Source organism: Dromiciops gliroides, chromosome 3 (genome assembly GCF_019393635.1).
Source record: "Dromiciops gliroides isolate mDroGli1 chromosome 3, mDroGli1.pri, whole genome shotgun sequence".
Classification (NCBI taxonomy): domain Eukaryota; kingdom Metazoa; phylum Chordata; class Mammalia; order Microbiotheria; family Microbiotheriidae; genus Dromiciops; species Dromiciops gliroides.
In genome coordinates this window covers 266,226,049-266,245,074 of record NC_057863.1, presented here as the reverse complement: position 1 = coordinate 266,245,074, position 19,026 = coordinate 266,226,049, and the positions used below count along the sequence as shown (strand labels likewise).

Here is a 19,026-nt window from a genome sequence, read left to right as displayed (position 1 = left end):
AAGGCATTTTATATTTAAAGCCCTTTACAACACTGGCTCCTCCTATTCTTCGTGTCTCCTTATGCCATACCTTCTTCTATATACTATTTGATACCTGCCTTGTTTGCTGCTCCTTGCACCCAACACTCCATCTCCATGTCATTTCACTGGCTGTTGTCTATGCCTGGAGTGCTGTTTCTCTTCAACTCTGTATACTGGCTTGCTTTAAGACTTAGCTCAAAAATTCCCTCCTGAACAAGGTCTTTCCCAGTCTCCCCAATACTAGTGTATTCCCTCTGAGATTACCCCCTTCCATCTACTCTGTATATAATTTATATTCATGCAGTCATTCACATATCTGTGTCCCCCATTAGAATGTGAGCTCCTAAAGGGACCATGCCTTTGCTTTTCTTTGTATCCCCAGTACTTAGTACAGTTCCTACTATGTAGTAGTAAATACTGAATAAATACTTGATGACTAACAAAAGCATTCATTAAACTTCAACCTCACTGAAAATTGCAAAATTGCATTTGGACAAGAGAATTATAATTCAACAAAGAACACACAGACTGTATAGCTACTATAGCCAATGACTAAGAACTCTGCTCATCTCGTTGAAGCTGTTAACCAAAAGTCGTAACTACAAGATATAGGTAGCAATTTGATTTATTACAAGACAAAGGCAGATGCATGTGGGAACTCCTTATACCAAGAAGTTTGCCCCATAGATGATGCCTTGGATATCTATGAGGTACAGGAAAAAAGGGAGGTCTCATGAGAGGAGTAGAGGGCAATCCCCTCCCATGTGAGTAACAGGGGAGGAGGAAGGGAGCAACGAGAAGGAGCAGATGGGCTTGGGAACACTGAACACGGTAGGAGGATGTTCTGCTTATCTGAAAGGGTCCCAGCTGCACAAATGGTTTATCAGTCTGCGTTAGGCTGGCCAGTGCCAGAATTATAGCTGACTTTGCTTCAAAGGCACTGAGAGTTTAATAGAGCTCAGTTACAAAAGATCACTATTAAGTCAGTTTAGGGAATGTTCATATCTGGAAAACAGGGCAACTCAGGAAAACAAATTCAGGGGGCCCCTTCACAAAGCATACATTAAAAGAAATGAAGAAATTCAGAGCAAATTGTGGTATTTTCAGAATTTAATGCTAATAAGAGCTAAACAAACAATAGCAGGTTTAATTATCATGTAAATCAGAATTCAAGAAATAAGATCTTTAACTAAAAGATTTTCTTTCTTTCTTTCTAATACTTTCATCTGTATTCAGATGCCAACAGTTCTTTCTCTGTAGATGAAATGCATTTTTTTCATAAGTCCTCCAGAGTTGTCTTGGATCTTAGCATGCTGAAAATAACTAAGTCATTTGCAGCAGATCATCCTATAATATTGCTCTTATTTTGTATACAGTACATTTTACTTTGCTTCAGCTCATGTAAGTCCAGGTTTTTTCTGATAGTATCTTGCTCATCTTTTTTTTTTTTTAAATAGTAGACTACATTTACATAGTACTTTAAAGGGAGATTTCCTTACAAAACACCCATGACATTGATTATTGCAACAACAATAATAGCCAACATCTATATAGTACCTTATACCTGGCAAAGAATTTTCTTCACAATAGCCCCACAAAGTAAGTACAACCACCCACCATCATCCTCATCCTACATTGTTCTCGCCTGAAAGAGGCAATTTTCAAAAGGTTTTAAAATGCATTACTAACTGAATTTTACCATTTAATCTGGCATTACCTGGACTTTCTTTCTGCTGGTTGGCAAAGTTGAGTATTTCTTGGCAAAAATGTTTACGCTCATCATCTGTTAAGTGACTATCACTGGCTAAAAGGCTGCTTGTCTGAAGGTAGCTGGAAAATAGAGCTAAGGAGAGTGAAAAGAAGTCGACAGCTATTTTCAAGAATATTTTAAAAGCATAAATCCAAAATGGTATCAGTAGAAATATAATCAGGGTCTTAGTCTCATTATCACCAAAAAGCACTGATTCAGCACCTGTGTATAGCATCATTCTAAGAGACAGCTGTCATGTGTCTTATATTCTAGAAACTGATAATGTAGTTTTATCAAAGGATACTTTTCAATTTGTCCAAGATGTTTTTGACATTCTGCTAACTGCTTTCTTGTATGTGTGATGGGCAATGCCCAACCCTCAGCCACGTAGTTCTTTAACGCATTTTGAAGGTAGACCTCTGCTTTTTGGGGAGACTTTTTCCTCCTTGCAAAGCAAACAAGAAGTTTAATCATAGCTTATAGTAAAAACAAGTTTGAAAACTCAATTTTCAGGCTACTCTTCCTCTACCCTTTTAACTCCAAATACGTCCTTCTCTTTACCTCTTCCCTAAATTGAAGTGGTACAGCATGTACAAATAGCTAATTTGTCCAAAATCCAAGGTGGGGATATCATGGGTTCAAAAATGATAATAATCCACCTTACATTTGTACATCACTTTATAATTGTCAAAGTAGAGCCAGGCCCATAATACAGATTTTCTACTTCTAATTCAGTCTTTTTTCCACTACTACTAATAGAACCCTCATGTGAAGATGGGGAAAATATCAACCAAGGGAACAAGCAAATAGTAGTTTCCAAGTACCAAAGTAACAATTTCCATATAGTTTCAGATAGAGGAAGGAATTAGAAGTCAGAATATACCAGGCATCTGTAGTCCTAAATTAAATGTAAAAAACTGTTCAAATAAAAAGCAACCCGAGTTAAAGTGAACCTTTACCAAGTGTGTCAAAATTGAAGTGGTTCTTTGGCTTTTTCTGTAGCACTGGGCTTTCTAGAGAAGGCTGATAATGGAGCCTTGAAGGAGAGTTGTTTTCCCCTCATTGGAGGTCATTAAAATAAGACCAGATAACCACTTGCAAGGAGATTTTAGTTTAGGTTATGAATTGGACTAGAGAAGCTCTCAGGTCACTTCTAACATTGAGATTTTGTGACTGCTAATCTCTCTCTCTTTTTTTTTTTTGCGGGGCAATGAAGCTTGTGACTTGCCCAGGGTCACACAGCTAATAAGTGTCAAGTGTCTGAGGCTGAGTTTGAACTCAGGTACTCCTGAATCCAAGGGCTGGCACTTTATCCATTGCTCCACCTAGCTGCCCCCTGTGACTACTAATCTCAAAAAACAAGCCCAGCCTAGCTGTTTTGGGCAGGTAGCAAAGTCTCAGTTCCCTAAATTTATCAAACATTGAGAAAATATTCCCAACCTAGGTAATTTTGAAAAACTTTCTCAAATCATCTTTTTTCAATATGCCAATACTACTATGTTAACAGTATCCTGAAGTGGATCCAGTATGTCAATGTTCACTATTTGCAGTAGGAATGGAATATTTTACCCTTTTCAACTAGAACTTTCAATAAGAGCTAAGTTCTTGAACAACATAACCCTAATTTTAAACATTTTAACACTACTTCCTGACTTACTAATAACTTATTCCCAGGGTAATCATGATCTAGGTAGCAAAATACAGGACAGGAAAGTCAGGAGACCTAGGACCTAGTTCCATCTCTGACACAAACCAGCTTCGTCACCTTGGGGAAGTTGAAATTTTTAAGTCTCAAGTTTACTTGTCCATAAAATTAAGGAGACTAGATTATTTCTAATGTCTTTTTCTAGCTCTAAAATTCTGTTGTAGTCTGGTCATACCAGTTATGAAGCATATACTCTGAAAGTAAATGTTTTTGGTATTATTTAAAGAGAGTACCTAAAACATCCATACCATTTGATTCTGGGCTATATAACCTAGGCCTAAACCTTAAGGAAGTCAGTGACAAAAAGAAATGCATTATATACAAGGTGTCCCAAATGTCTTAGTACAGTTTTAAGCTTTAAGTTTAAACAGCTTTAACAGCTTAAAACTTCACCAAAACATGGGACACTATATATGAAAATATTTATAGTAGCACTTTTTGTAGCAACAAAGAACTGAAAACAAAGTAAATCCTAATATATTACAGAATGGCAAACAAGTCATGGTTCATGAATGTAATGGAGTATTATTAATGCGCTAAAAGAAATAACAAACATAATGAATAGTGAGAAGCATGTATTGACTTATGTGAATTGATGTAAACTAAAAAGAACCAGGAAAATAATATATCAAACAATAATAATAATAATAATAATGTAAACAGTAATAACAAGAACAAAACATCTGAAATTGAATTCTGCTAAATTATAATGAGGCCAAGTTTAGCTCCAAAGAAGATATATCAGAAGGTATCTCCCCTGCTTCTTTGTTGATACAGGGGACTATGGGTGAATGAGTTATTTGAATTTATAATTATGTAAAATAAGGTAACTGGTTCCAGCAAAGTGAAAACATGCAGTGCAAATTTCAGGGGATTTATTATTCACATGAACTGAGATCTACCTGTACTGTACATATTATAAGGCTTTCTTGGTGTGCTGTTAGTTTTTGTTTTTGTTTTTTTGGTGTAGCAATGAGGGTTAAGTGACTTGCCCAGGGTCACATGGCTAGTAAGTGCCAAGTATCTGAGGCCGGATCTGAACTCAGGTCCTCCTGAATCCAGGGCCAGTACTTTATCCACTGTACCACCTAGCTGCCCCTATGCTGTTAGTTTTGATCTATTTTTCCCCCTTCTTTTTTATTCACTGCTTTGAGGAATTGCACTCTCTGAGGGGATAGTGAATAAGGAAGATACACTCAGAATTATGATATTAAAAAAGATCTCAATAAAAATTTATTTAAAAAAAAGAATAAATGCCAAATTTACTCTTTTATTTCATCATGCATAAATTGCCTAAGCATTTTAAAGAAAATCAAGAAATTATTTTTCCTGTATGATCAGCTAGCTAGTCTAAAAAAATGTAGTTTTTGAGTATCCTATAAGCCTTTTGCCTTTTTTTCCCAATTAGAATAAAATAATATTTTATTTAGATGCTAGGGAAAGGAAATCAAGAAAGAAATCCTTGGACTTCTTATGGGGAGAAGGCATGGCACAGAGGCATGGCTCTCTGAGATACCTATCTCTGCCTTTGGCCTTATACATTTCAGGGTTGGGGGTTTTTTTTTGCCTCTTTAATTTTTCAATTTAATCTATATTTTCCAACACACTGTTCACCACCCTTCTCTGTGGCCACTGAGTCACCAAGCAATAAAACATAATTTGACTTGTTTTGGAGAATCTTGTTAATAATTGTCACATTTGCCACTTTATCCTAAGAGATAGGTTGTTAGGTCATAAGCTGCAGTCAAGTTTGTGTGGGTCTTTTTTGCTTATGTTCATCATGAATGCTACAAAGTAAGTTTACTAAGCATCCCAAGAAGTGTTGTTTCTTACTGGATACATTATGAACTCCCTTCTATAAATGCCTCTATTTCTCTTGTCAAGGAGAAATCATGAAGCATTTTCCATTTAGCTGCAACTTCCTTGTCTTTCAGTCACCATAAGAATTTTAATAATGACATATTACAGTTCTTTTGAAGACTGTCAATATGTTGATCAGTGGACAAAAAAACAATCTTACCGTTAGAATATACATCGATATGTGAATGTTTATAGACTGTCTAGAAACCATAGATTCTTAGCACCCAGAACCCTTTGCCTTCTTTTCAGTCATTCTACTATGGTTACCATGGAAGTGGGATGGAAATGCATAAGACTGAGAGCTATTTGCATTTCTTTTTTTTCTTTTATGCGTGGCCACGACGAAATAATTAATCAGCTAGGAGTGATGACCTTCTTTGTATTAAGTTGGACCACAGATACCAAACTGAGTGTCTTAGGACCACAGATAAACCTTTCTACCTTAGCAGGACCTTTCAGTTAACCCTTGTCTGGCAGAACCTTTGCAAATTCATTGTCATATCTACCTTACAAGGTCAGAAGAAGACTGTGGAAGGAAAGGAGGGAAAATGCAAACACAGGGTTAAATAAAATGAAAGTAACCTTTCTCTTTTTTGCATAGATGGAAGACTATGGGTGTGAAGTACTGCATGCTGAATGCTTTTTTGCTCTTTTACGTTTTTGTTAAAAGGGCTGGATCACTAGATATGGAAGGGAGGGAGATTTATTCATATCTGGAAATGAAGGTGATGTAAAACCAAAGGTTATCAATAAAAAAAAAGTTAATATTAAAAAATAAGCCAAAACAAACAGCTACTTGCAAGATGATTAGGAGAATCAACTCACATTCTAATGTCTTTTTGTACATATTCCTTTCTTTCCCTCTCCTTTCCTTCTATTTCCTGTTCATTGGTGGTTCAATATACTTCTAAACTCTGAAGGAAAGCTATAGTACTAGCCTGGTTCTTCTGCTCAAGAATCAAAAGTATTTAGCCCTCAAACCTGAAATGACATACTTATCTCCTGCTCTTTCAGGAATATATAAACCTCCCAGTCTTGACCCATTTTCTCTTTCTAAGCAGGATTTTACAAGAACCAGAATTATAATAATCATGTGATTATTCACATTTTTTTACTTTTTTTCTCCACATTTACAGTTTTCACTTTTTAAAAAAAAAGTAAGAACCTCAAAGATGAGTTACAGTTACTTAACATTTTGTTTTGTTTTTGTTTTTTTTTTTTAGTGAGGCAATTGGGGTTAAGTGACTTGCCCAGCGTCACACAGCTAGTAAGTGTTAAGTGTCTGAGGCCGGATTTGAACTCAGGTACTCCTGACTTCAGGGCCGGTGCTCTATCCACTGCGCCATCTAGCTGCCCCAGTTACTTAACATTTTAAGGCCCAGAGGGTTACAAAAAACCACCTCATTTCTTTTTATGGTGAAAATGTCAGTGAGAAAGAAAGAAGGAAATTTTATGGTTTATTACAGTAATTCCTTTTCTTCAAAGACAAGTGGAAAAGTTAATAAAATGACTTTTTTTAAAAAATAAGAGACTGTTAAATTATTTCTATATTAAGTTTTATGTTAAATTGTTTGCATCTTAAGCCTGTAAACCTTTCCACACCTAAACACTGTAGTCTTCCTGACTTGAAAGCTGTCTATTTTTAGATTGAATTTTAGATCTGCCTTCTCATGGAAGCTGAATTGCCTAGTGGATTCATTCACTCAATCAGCAAGCATTTTTTTTTTTTGGTCTTTTTTGCAGGGCAATGAGGGTTAAGTGACTTGCCCAGGGTCACACAGCTAGTGTCAAGCGTCTGAGGCCGGATTTGAACGCAGGTCCTCCTGAATCCAGGGCCTGTGCTTTATCCACTGTGCCACCTAGCTGCCCCCAAACTATTTTTAACATGTATCAATTTCACTTCCATATAATACTTTGGATTACCAAGTGTGAGACTCCATTTTTTTACAGGACTTCTTTTATCCCTAGTGTGGGATTATCATTAAGAAATCCTAAACTGTGAATAAACTTACAAACATATTCATACAACATTAAGTATGGTTATACATGCCCAAATATTGTCAAAATTGAAAAAAAAAAGGATAAAAATGAATTACATATAAAACTCTGCCAAATCTTTTCCAACGAGTTTAGCTGATCGAATTCTTCCAATACTTGTATACATTTCAATGGTAGCATGAGATAGATCCTGTGTAAAAAGGAAAAAAAAACAACCCACAATTATTTACTTGAATTGTTTTGCCATTTTACCAGTGCCAGTGCCATTTATATAGCCCTTCATTTTTTTTTAAAGGTTCTACATATGTAAACCTTTAAAGTTGTACTACTTTGTGTAATGGGATTCTGAATGATTTTCTTTTGTAGTTGTCACTGCTCAATAGGAATGTATAAGAAAAAAAATTAGTAAAAAAAAATGTACATTTTTACATAAAATGTTGAGTTGCGAAAGAAACAACTAAAGTGATTTCACTGGCTTTCTTTTTATTTGATGCATATGAATTTACTCATAATTTAAAGAGACTTTTTAATTTATAAGAAAATTTCAAAACGGGAAAAAGGAGATCTTTTTCTCATAGCAATATGGACTACTCATAAAACATTCTGGAAAAGTTACTATGCTAAAAGTTGGCCTATATGCCTAACCAGACTAAGTCTCTTCTTTAGGTAAAATCATTGCAAGAAATGCCAGCAAAAATGTCAGTTTTCCCCATTAAGTTTTTTTTTTTTTTTAGTGAGGCAATTGGGATTAAGTGACTTGCCCAGGGTCACACAGCTAGTAAGTGTTAAGTGTCTGAGGTGGTATTTGAACTCAGGTCCTCCTGAATCCAGGGCCAGTGCTCTGTCCACTGCGCCACCTAGCTGCCCCTTTCCCCATTAATTTATAATAAGTATTTTTATTAGGGTCAGATTATTTCATTTTAATATGCAAAATCATATAGCATCTATTCACACTATTACCAATCTATGCAATGGGCAAATATATTTAATATAATTTAAAATGTTTAGAGTTGTGTCTGTGTCTGGGGAAATCATGGTATCCTGGATACATATGAAAAGACATTGGGCAGCTAGGTGGCACAGTGGATAAAGCACTGGCCTCGGATTCAGGAGGACCTGAGTTCAAATCCAGTCTCAGACACTTGACACTAGCTGTGTGACCCTGGGCCAGTTATTTAACCCTCATTGCCCTGCAAAAAAGAAGAAGAAGAAGAAGAAGAAGAAAAGACATTTGAACATGTGTTTTCTGCACAACTCTTTAGGGCACCAAGAAGACCAGCACAGTCAAGATGAAGCAGATCAAAGGATCACACAGTCATCCACAATTCAAACGGCATGTGACACAGCTCCCCAGGGATAGTAGTGCTCTGACAGATTACTTCTCTCCATCACATAGATTTACACACACATAATACTTACTAAATAATGTTTCTCAAAAGCTTCTACTGATGACAAGGCCTCCTTGAGTTTCTTGTATGGACTCTGTGCAGTTTTGGCTAAAACAAAAATAAATGACTACTTACTCATCTTCAGTATTTATGTCCACCTGCATCCATGTTTACCCTCCAATTAGGCAATGAGGAAATCAAACTTAAAATCCTTCATGTTTCAGATAGCCTTAAAACTAGGAGCTAAATTAAGTTATCAACTTTATCACTAGATAACTTAGTGATAGTATAGCAATTTCTTTTTTCTTTTTTTTTTTTTTAGTGAGGCAGTTGGGGTTAAGTGACTTGCCCAGGGTCACACAGCTAGTATGTGTTAAGTGTCTGAGGTTGGATTTGAACTCAGGTACTACTGAATCCAGAGCTGGTGCTTTATCCACTGTGCCACCTAGCCGCCCCATAGCAATTTCTTCTTTTTTTTTTTTTTTTTTTGCAGGGCAATGGGGGTTAAGTGACTTGCCCAGAGTCACACAGCTAGTAAGTATCAAGTGCCTAAGGCCGAATTTGAACTCAGGCACTCCTGAATCCAGGGCCGGTGCTTTATCCACTGCGCCACCTAGCTGCCCCCATAGCAATTTCAATAAATATTTTAGCAGCCCATAAAACTTAAATAACAGCACTGACATTCACTTCCAATTAAAATAGTAGAGATATAATCCAAGTCATTCACATGGTACTTAATTTTCAGCAATACAGTAGCAAATCTGATTCAGGATGCTTAACAGTATTATTATAATTCTAGTATTTTAAAAGTAGCTAAGTATATGGGACAATTATAACCAAATGCTTTCCCAATCAGGGCAAAATTTCATCATGTCATTAGATAATCTGTAATAGATATCTTAGTTGTTGGCTATATTTGATGATACCTAACTAACATGTTTGCTGATTATCAACCCAAAGCACAAAACTTAAGTATTTGTTATTGTTAATAGCATTTGACCAGGTCCTATTAAAATAATATTTTTTTCCTTTCTAAAGGACTTGATGTGGCTTTGGGAGAGTGGGGGAAGAGGGGGTGTTGGGAGGTGAGGGAGAAAATGAAGGGAATATGGGGATGTGATGATCTGTGGTTTCATCATTATGGAACTTTATGTGTAGAAATTCCCTGCACCAAGTGCAAATCAGCAACCTCTTTGTAATTAGCAGTCTTCCAGAATTGCATAGGGCGTCAAGAAGTTTATCTTGTCTACAGTTACAAAGATGTATCACAGATAGGACTTAATCCTTGTAGCCTTCTTGACTTGAAAGTTGGCCCTCTATTAAGGGAAATATGTTATTATTAAGAAGTTACTTTCTGAGAATTAAGTACTATAAGAAGGGCAATTCTAGGTTACAAGGTAGTTTCATTACACTGTGGGAAGAAAATGCTAAAGCAATACATGATCAGCTTCTAAAAACCTTCTCCAAGATACAGCACTCTCCAAAAAATAATGTTACTTAATCCTTGTAACATAATAATACGAGTTGTCCCATGATATATTAAGGAAAGCTAATCTATAGTTCAGAAAAAAGATTAATAACATTAAAGCATTTTAAATTTATATATAGGATGTAAAAAATTTATACCAGCTGATCTGGCACCCAGAACAATCAAACAAATCAGTTTAAATTCTCTCACAATATTGTTAATGATATTGTAAAATTAATTTTTAAACCTATACAGTAAGCTGAAAATAAAACTTTCTTGAATACTTCAAAGTATGCTTTTAGCAATACACTTAACATATCAGATTAAGTCTAAAAACTGGCTCTTGGTCATTTTTATTAGTTTTCAATGTCTATAGATACATTTCCCAAAGTACCTGTTTCTGGCCGTTCAGCTCCCAAACCTGCCAAGAGATCAACTGTCCTATTAAGATCTTCTGAATTGGGTCCATTTTCTGATACAAGTCCACAGAGATACCCCAAGGATTTTAGCTGTTGAGGAAAACTCACATTGTAAATTTATATTTCAAGGTATTATTCAAAGTACAGAGCTTAAAATTTTTAATATAAAAATCTATGCAATTAATTACATTTTATATAATATATTGATATATCAACCTGTTCTGAAATAGAGTCCTGCAAGAAAGGCTAATGACGGAAAGGAAAGAGACAATGCTAAAATTTCTATAGTCACCAAACTCATCCTCTGAAGACTTCTTAGACAACTGAAAAGTACAAAAAATAGCTCAGAATATCAATAAGACTACGCAAATAGGGAAAAAGACATTATTTCTTTTTTCTTTTTTTTCTTTGGCAGGGCAATGGGGGTTAAGTGACTTGCCCAGGGTCAAGTGTCTGAGGCCGGATTTGAACTCAGGTACACCTGAATCCAGGGCTGGTGCTCTATCCACTGCGCCACCTAGCCACCCCTATTTATTTTCTTTTTGTGGGGCAATGAGGACTAAGTGACTTGTCCAGGGTCACACAGCTAGTAAGTGTCAAGTGTCTGAGGCCACATTTGAACTCAGGTCCTCCTGAATTCAGGGCCAGTGCTTTATCCACTGTGCCCTACCCCGCATTAATTATTTCTTTAGTTCCTTTCTGCAAGGCTGTTTTACATTTTCTTTTTCTTTTTTTTTTGTGGGGCAATGGGGGTTAAGTGACTTGCCCAGGGTCACACAGCTAGTAAGTGTCAAGTGTCTGAGGCTGGATTTGAACTCAGGTACTCCTGAATCCAGGGCTAGTGCTTTATCCACTGCGCCACCTAGCCGCCCCTTGTTTTACATTTTCTAACAGTTTTGTAGCAATAATACCATTCTTTAAGATGTAGTTTCCTACAGAGCACCTATAGTAATAATTCTATCAATTTCAGCCATTTTATAATTAATTTTACCTACATAGTTTCCTCCCCGTCTCCCCCATCGAATCCCATTTTTCTCCTTACCTCTTTCTAAATGGTCAGAAAAATGATATGTAATTCTTTACATGCTTCTCCTTATGAAATAAAATTCTCCCCAAGCTCAAGTTTTGGGAATACTAAATAAATACTCAAAATGCACAGGAAACATTAAGTGCCAACAACTACCTTCCCAATTTTTATTTCATACCATGGACTTAAAAGAACCTTTAAGACAAACTTGCCTAGTCATTATCACCTAAAAACATCACTTGCTTTTCTCCCTGCCTACCAGTCTTCATATTTCTATCTTATGTTATTATCATTTAACTTTTCATATGTATGGTCATGTCATTCCCAATTAGATTTAAAGCTTCTTTGAATTCAAAAGCCATGTATTATACTTTTTTTCAATATCTCCAGAAGCTTGAGCATAGCATTTATATACATACTTAAATATACAAAGCATCTGTCCTTTCATCTGCCTAGCCAACTCCTAGAGTGAGAACTTCCCCCTCAAGTTGGAAAATAAATCCTAAAGCAGTGCCAGAAAGTAAAGTGACTTGCCCTGAGTCACATCTAGTAGGTGTCAGAGAAGCAATCTGAATGTATGTCTTCCTGGTTCCAAGTCAATTATGCCACCCAGAACTATGCAATGCTGCTTTTGATATACACATAGCAGGCATTTATAAAGTATCTACTGAATGAATAGATGGTGGACAACTTCTATGTCTGCTGTATAGCACTACAGTAAAGGAATTAGAACCACTTACTGTCATTTCAAATGAATAATTACATTTAAGTAGTTTGCCTATTATTTTTCCACATACTGGCAGAATCCATAGAAAACGCAAAACATTATGCATTATATCTTGTCTACCTTTTCTGTGGCATAGCTCCATAAGCCAACAGTGTGGGAAATATTGGAATCAATTTGGGCACGATCACAGCAACCTTCTATCCTCTGCAACACCTCTAAACAGCTCAAAAAGACCCAACAGTCCAAAGCTCCAGGAGGAACAGAAACCTGAAAAAGCACATTAAGTTCATTACAATTAAAAAGTACTACCATCTAAGAAACATTTATGGAACTATTCCGTCTCTGTTAGTCCTCTGACTAGGTTGCAATATATATTGTGCTAAGCACCAATACAATATAAGGTAAAATCAGGGTTGCTGCTCTTATGGAGCTCACACTCTAATGGGGCTGGCAACATTCAAACAACTATATACATACAATATATGTATGGAAGGTAATCTCAGGAAAGTACAAGCAGTGGGAGAACAAGGACAGGCCTTCTATAGGAGGCAGGATCTGAGCTCAGTCTTGCAGGAAGCTGGGGGCAGAGGGGAGAAAACATTCCTGGAATGGGGGAAGAGTCATTGAAAAGAAATGTAATTATAAAGCATTAATTATCAGAACAATCTGATACTGGCTAAGAAATAGAGTGGTAGAATAGATTAGACACAAATTACATTATAGTAAATGCCCATAGTAATCTAGTATATGATAAACTCAAAGATCCATGTATTCGGAACAAAAACTCATTATTGGACAAAAACTGCTGGGAAAACAATATGGTAGAAACTAGGTACAGCCCAACATCTCATACCATATACTAAGGAAAGGTCAAAATGGATACGTGATTAATATATAAAGGGTGATACCATAAGCAAATTAGGAGAGCAAGGAATAGTTTATTTGTCAGATCTATGAGTAAGGAAAGAATTTAGAATAAAAAAAAATATAGGAAGCATTACAAAATGTAAAATAGATAATTTGGTTATATAAAGTTCAAAAGTTTGCACACAAACAAAACCAACGCAACCAAAATTAAAAGAAAAGCAGAAAACTGGGGAAATGTTTTTTGCAACAAATATCTCTGATAAAGGCCTCATCTCTGAAATATATACAGAATTGAGTCAAATTTATAAAACTACAAGTCAATCCCCAATTGATAAATGGTCAAAGAAATCAAAGCTATCTACACTCATATGGAAAAAACGCTCTAAATCACTACTGATTACAGAAATGCACATGAAAACAACTCTGAGGTACCACCTCACACCCATCGCATTGGCTATGACGAAAAAGAAAAATGATGGATTTTGGAGGGGATATGGGAAAATTGAGACACTAATGCACTGCTGGTGGAGTTGTGAACTGATCTAACCATTCTGGAAAGCAATTTGGAACTATGCCCAAAGATCTATAAAACTGTGCATACTCTTTGATCCAGCAATACCACTGCTAGGTCTATATCCCAAAGACATCCCAAAAAAGGGAAAAGGGCCTATAAAAATAGTCATAGCAGCTCTTTTTGTGGTGGCTAAAAATCAGAAATTGAAGGGATGCCCATCAACTGGGGAATGGAGAAACAAGCTGTGGTATATGATCGTGATAGAATATTATTGTTTGGTTTTTTTTTTTTTTGGTGGTATTGTTTTGTTTTGCTTGTTTTTTGGTGAGGCAATTGGGGTTAAGTGACTTGCTCAGAGTCACATAGCTAGTTAAGTGTCAAGTGTCTGAGGCCGGATTTGAACTCAGGTCCTCCTGAATCCAGGGCCAATGCTCTATCTACTGCGCCACCTAGCTGCCCCTGGAATATTATTGTTATAAGAAATGAAAAAGCAGGATGATTTTGGAAAGACTTACATGAACTGATGCAAAGTGAACAGAGCCAGAGCAGTAACAGCAATATTGTATGATGAAGAACTGTGAATCACTTTAGCTATTCTCAGCAACACAATGATCCAAGACAATCCCAAAGGAGTAATGATGAAATATACTATCCTTCTCCAAAGAACTGATATTGTTTGAGTACACACTGAAGCATGCTATTTTCACTCTCTTTCATTCTTTTTCTTTTATTTTAGTTTTCTTGTATGAAATGACTAATTACATGATTCCATATGTAAATATGATTGCTCATCACCTCAGGGATGGAGGAGGAGAGGAAGAGAGGGATAGAATTTGGAACACAAAACTTTAAAAGACCCAAATGTTAAAAAACAAAAACAAAAATAAAAACATCCTGTTTTAACATGTAATTGGGAGAAAAATAAAATATATATTTTTAAAAAACGAGTTAATTGGAAATGGACTGTCATATACAAGGAAAAGCAAGAAGGCAGATGTTGCTAGGTTATTGGGAATCAAATGTAGAAGACTGAAAAGAGAGGAAGGGGAAAAGTTGTGAAGGGCTTTAAATGCCAAATGGAGAATTTTATATTTGATCCTGGAGGTAATGAGGGGAGACCCTGGATTTCAGAGAGCAGGGAGATGAAATGGTCAGAACTGTGCTTCAGGAAAATCACTTTGGCAGTTGAGTGGAAGATAGATTTGGAACAGAGAGAGAACAACCAGAACTCTACTGTAATATTCCAGGTATGAGGTGGAGTAGCTGTTGCGATGCCCATGAGTAGAGAGAAAGGGATGTTCACATACAAGAGATATTAAGGTAGGAAGACTTGGCAACAGATTAGATACATTGAATGAATGTGAAAGAAAAGTAAAAGATGATAGTGAGGTTGGAAGCTTGACTAGAAGAACAGTGGTGCCCTCAATGGTAACAGACGATTTTTGAAGAGGAAAGGGTCTTGGGGAAAAGATAATGAGTTCTACATTGGATGTGTTGAACTTTGAGATACTCATGGGACTTCTACTTCAAGATGGCCAATAGTTCCCTATAGCTGTGAGACTGTAGCTTAAGAGCAGTTATGACTGGATATGTAAATTTGAGAATCATTTGTATAGAGATAATTGAATACATAAGAACTGAAGAAATTACCAAGTGAAACAGTCTAGAAGTAGAAGAGAAGCTTTTGGGGACACCTATGGTTAGTGGGTGTGATCTGCACGAAGAGTCAGAAATGGAGACTAAGAAGCCAACAATGAGGAGAAATAACAGGAGAGCAGTGTCACAAAAACTTAGAGGAGAGAGAATCCAGGACAGAAGGGTGATCAGCAGTGAGGGAGAATGAGGACAGAGAAAAGGCCATTAAGTATGGCACTTAAGAAATTGTTGATTTGGAGAGAGATGTTTTAGTCAAGTGACATGAGAATCTAGGCTGTAGAATGCAGGGCATATATTGTAGATGGCTTTCTCAAGGAATTTAGCTGAGAAAGGGATAAAAGATATAGTATGATAACTAGCAGAGATGGAAGGAGTAAATGAAGGTTTTAAAGCATGTAGGAGACACTGGCATGTTTGTAGGCAGGAGATAAGCCAGTAAATAAGGAAACACTGAGGATAAGGGAATATAAGATAATAAAGGAGGCAATCCACTAGAGAAGAAAGACAGGGCAAAATCAATGCTGTATGTATCTGAGGTTTTTCTTGGGAAAGGAGAAGAGCTACCTTTCTTCATGGGAGATAGGGGTGAAAAAGCAGATAACACCTCTGAATGGGGTGCGAAGAGGAAGAGAAGGGAATTCTTGGCAAGTTGCTTCCATTTTTTTCAGTGAAGTATGAAGTGAGATCCTTAACTAATAAGTTGAAGGGACAGGGTGCCATGGGAGGTTTGAGGACAGATAGAAATGTTTGGAACTAGCCTTTATGGTGAATGAAGACTGAATCATTGAGGAAAATCTAAGATTGCTGCAGTGAGGGCCCAGTTGTGATTATGTAAAATAAATTTGTAGTAGATCCAGTCAAGATAGTTTTTATGACTTTCTTCAGCTCCATTCTTCGGCACATGAAAAGAGCAAAAGTGATGGATGGTAGGAATATTCTAAAGTTTGGGTTAAGAAAGGCATGATTAGTGATGTGACAAAGAGGAAAGAGATTCAAAAGTAGAGGATTATATAGAATTGAGCTCATATATCAAAAGGTTGAGATAGAGAAGCTAGGAGAGTATAGCCAGTATAGAGAGGAGAGCCTGAGAAAGAGCTAACAGTTGGAATTGGAACATATGATGAAGAGGAAGAACAAGGTTAGGGTGTCAAAAGGCACTGGAGAGTTGAGAACTATCTTTACATGTAATGGAAAAAATAAAATACCTCATACATTAAAAAAAAAAAGGCACTGGAGAAAGAAAGAATAAGTTGTGTTCAAATAAAGGAATTTCAGAGTTTGTGAACATGGGTTATGGGTAATGGCAAATCAAGAGTATGACTGTCTTTTGTGAAGCTTAAGTGCAGGATGAGTAGGTCATGGAAACTGAGCAGACTAAGGAAGTAGGGTGACAGAGGGAGTATATATGTTGGAATTTCCAAATATAAGAGCAGAAGTTGAGGAGTAGAGAAAAACTGAATTCAATAAACAATAGCCAACAGGATGTGGGTGATAAATTTGAATTCTTTGGAGAAAAATATTATAAATGGAATTTTATTTTCTACCCTGTGTTTTTCAATTTTTATATTAATTCATTACTTCTAAACATTTAAACCTATTCTTGGAATATGTGTCAATTTTGGGGTTGTGTGAAATGTGGAAGGGAAAGCAGATGTCAGTTTGTAGAAAAAGAAAAATACCAAAGGTAAATTCAAGTATAGATGAAAAAGAAGGTAATTTCACCTTGGAGAGAGGGTGGAGAGGGAGGGAGAGAAGGTAGAATTTGGAACTCAGAACTTTAAATAAAAGTGTTTATTATTATTAAAAATAAAAAAAATTAAAAGAAAAGAAAAAGAAGGTAATTTCACATGCTCACACCCTTTCAGGGCTATGATTTAATTATGTATAGTCATGGAGTGAGTGGTAGCTGGGACTAGACCTGTGACTTTTTTGGTGAAGAAACTTTCTAACAGAGAAACTCCTTTCACTGTCTTTTTTGATTTGCTTGGAGGCACTAAGATGTTTATTTGACTTGCCCATGGTCATGTAACTGCAATGTGTCAGAGGCAGTAGTTAGCCCAGGTCTTCTTGACTCCAAGGCTGACCCCTATACCATGACGAAGCTGCAAATTATACCTATACCATGGTGAAGCTGTTCCACAATAGTTCCACTATTTTGCAAAATAATTTGGAATTATGCAAAAAAGTTACAAAATTATTCCTATACTTTGCCCCAGCAATACTACTATGGGATTTACTAACAGCAAAAACAGGTTCAAGTATACATAAACTTATAGCAACATTATTTTTAACAGCAAGAAGTTGGAAACAGATCATGGTATATGAGAGAATATTATTTCATATGGTAAAAGAACAATATTGTGCTATAAAGGGTAGCTAGGAAGAATTTAAAGGAACCTGGGAAAACTTGTTTATAGTAATATAAAGAGTAAGTCAGAATTATATATACAACTACCAACATTTAAATGAAAATAACCTTAAATAGCAACATAAATCAAAACTAAGAATGACATGGGTAACAACTTTTAAAAATTAAAGCACACATAATTTCTTTTCAGGAATTACCACTAGGATACTACTTTTAAGGAAATACTAAAGTGTAAAATGGAATGTACTCTCTGTTTCAATTACTCTTCTATAATGCTTTGTTTAACTGGGTTTTTGGGGGTTTTTTTTGGAACTTGTAAAAAACTCACATTTAGATCCTCCATGATCTACATTTGTATGATATGTTATCAGCTAGCTGATATTACAAACAATTACTTACAAAAAAAGGATACATACATACATATATACACATACACGTGTATATATGATAAATTGGAGATAGTCTCAGAGGAAAGGTACTAAGATTAAGGAAAACGAGAGAGACTTCTTCAAGATGATGACAACTTAGCTGAGACCTGAAGGAAGCTCTGTTATGCATAATATATTATGACTGCTAGAAAGTTGATGAAGTTGGAGATTAGGATTTGCCCAAAATAATATAATTGCAAAAATAAATATCAACAGGTATAAATTAAGGATTACGATTCTTAAGAATTTACCTTCACCAGAAAAACAAAATTATCCAGCTAAAGATAATAACATGAAAATATTTACTCATGCGTATTAAACAATGAATTAGTATATGACAAGTAACGCACTGGAATCTGGTTTCATATACAATTTCTTTCATGGATAAAGAAATATTATTATGAAGGTATTTATCATGCATAATGCTCCAGAATTGAAGGTGGGACGAAGTATGATGTAGTGGGAAAAATATCAGAGGTCCTGGGTTCAAATCCTGCCTCTATCATATATTATGTGTCATCTCGAGCAAGTCAAGATGCTCTGGGCCTGGGTCTCCATGATGTCTAAGGTCCCTTCCAGTTCTAAATCTCTAATACTATAATTTTTTTTTTTTTAATGAAAGGAGACAGGCTTAAGAACAAAATGAGAGTTTTATTACAAAATTCTTAAGAGTGAATATGACATGACTAAGCTCATTCAGTCCATTAAAATAAACATTTATTCAGGCCCTTTGTACAATTCTCATGAATCAAAGAATGACCACCACAAGAACAGGGAGGCACTACCTCTAGAGATATTTTTGTCAAAGATGCTACTTTTTGGATGACAAT

General features: G+C 35.9%; 1 protein-coding gene across 4 annotated transcripts in view; it reads right to left on the bottom strand.

Annotated features, from left to right (window-relative positions):
* TRAPPC10 (trafficking protein particle complex subunit 10) overlaps positions 1-19,026 on the bottom strand; it is a 106,925-nt gene that overhangs the window by 35,397 nt on the left and 52,502 nt on the right. For all 4 annotated transcript variants that reach the window (XM_043994621.1, XM_043994622.1, XM_043994623.1 and 1 more), the window contains exons 8-13: positions 12,484-12,630; positions 10,585-10,699; positions 8,754-8,830; positions 7,433-7,524; positions 2,076-2,216; positions 1,739-1,851 (exon numbers count right to left, since the gene is read on the bottom strand). In XM_043994621.1, the coding sequence (XP_043850556.1) occupies positions 1,739-1,851; positions 2,076-2,216; positions 7,433-7,524; positions 8,754-8,830; positions 10,585-10,699; positions 12,484-12,630 (685 nt within the window). The remainder of the gene's footprint in view (positions 1-1,738; positions 1,852-2,075; positions 2,217-7,432; positions 7,525-8,753; positions 8,831-10,584; positions 10,700-12,483; positions 12,631-19,026) is intronic.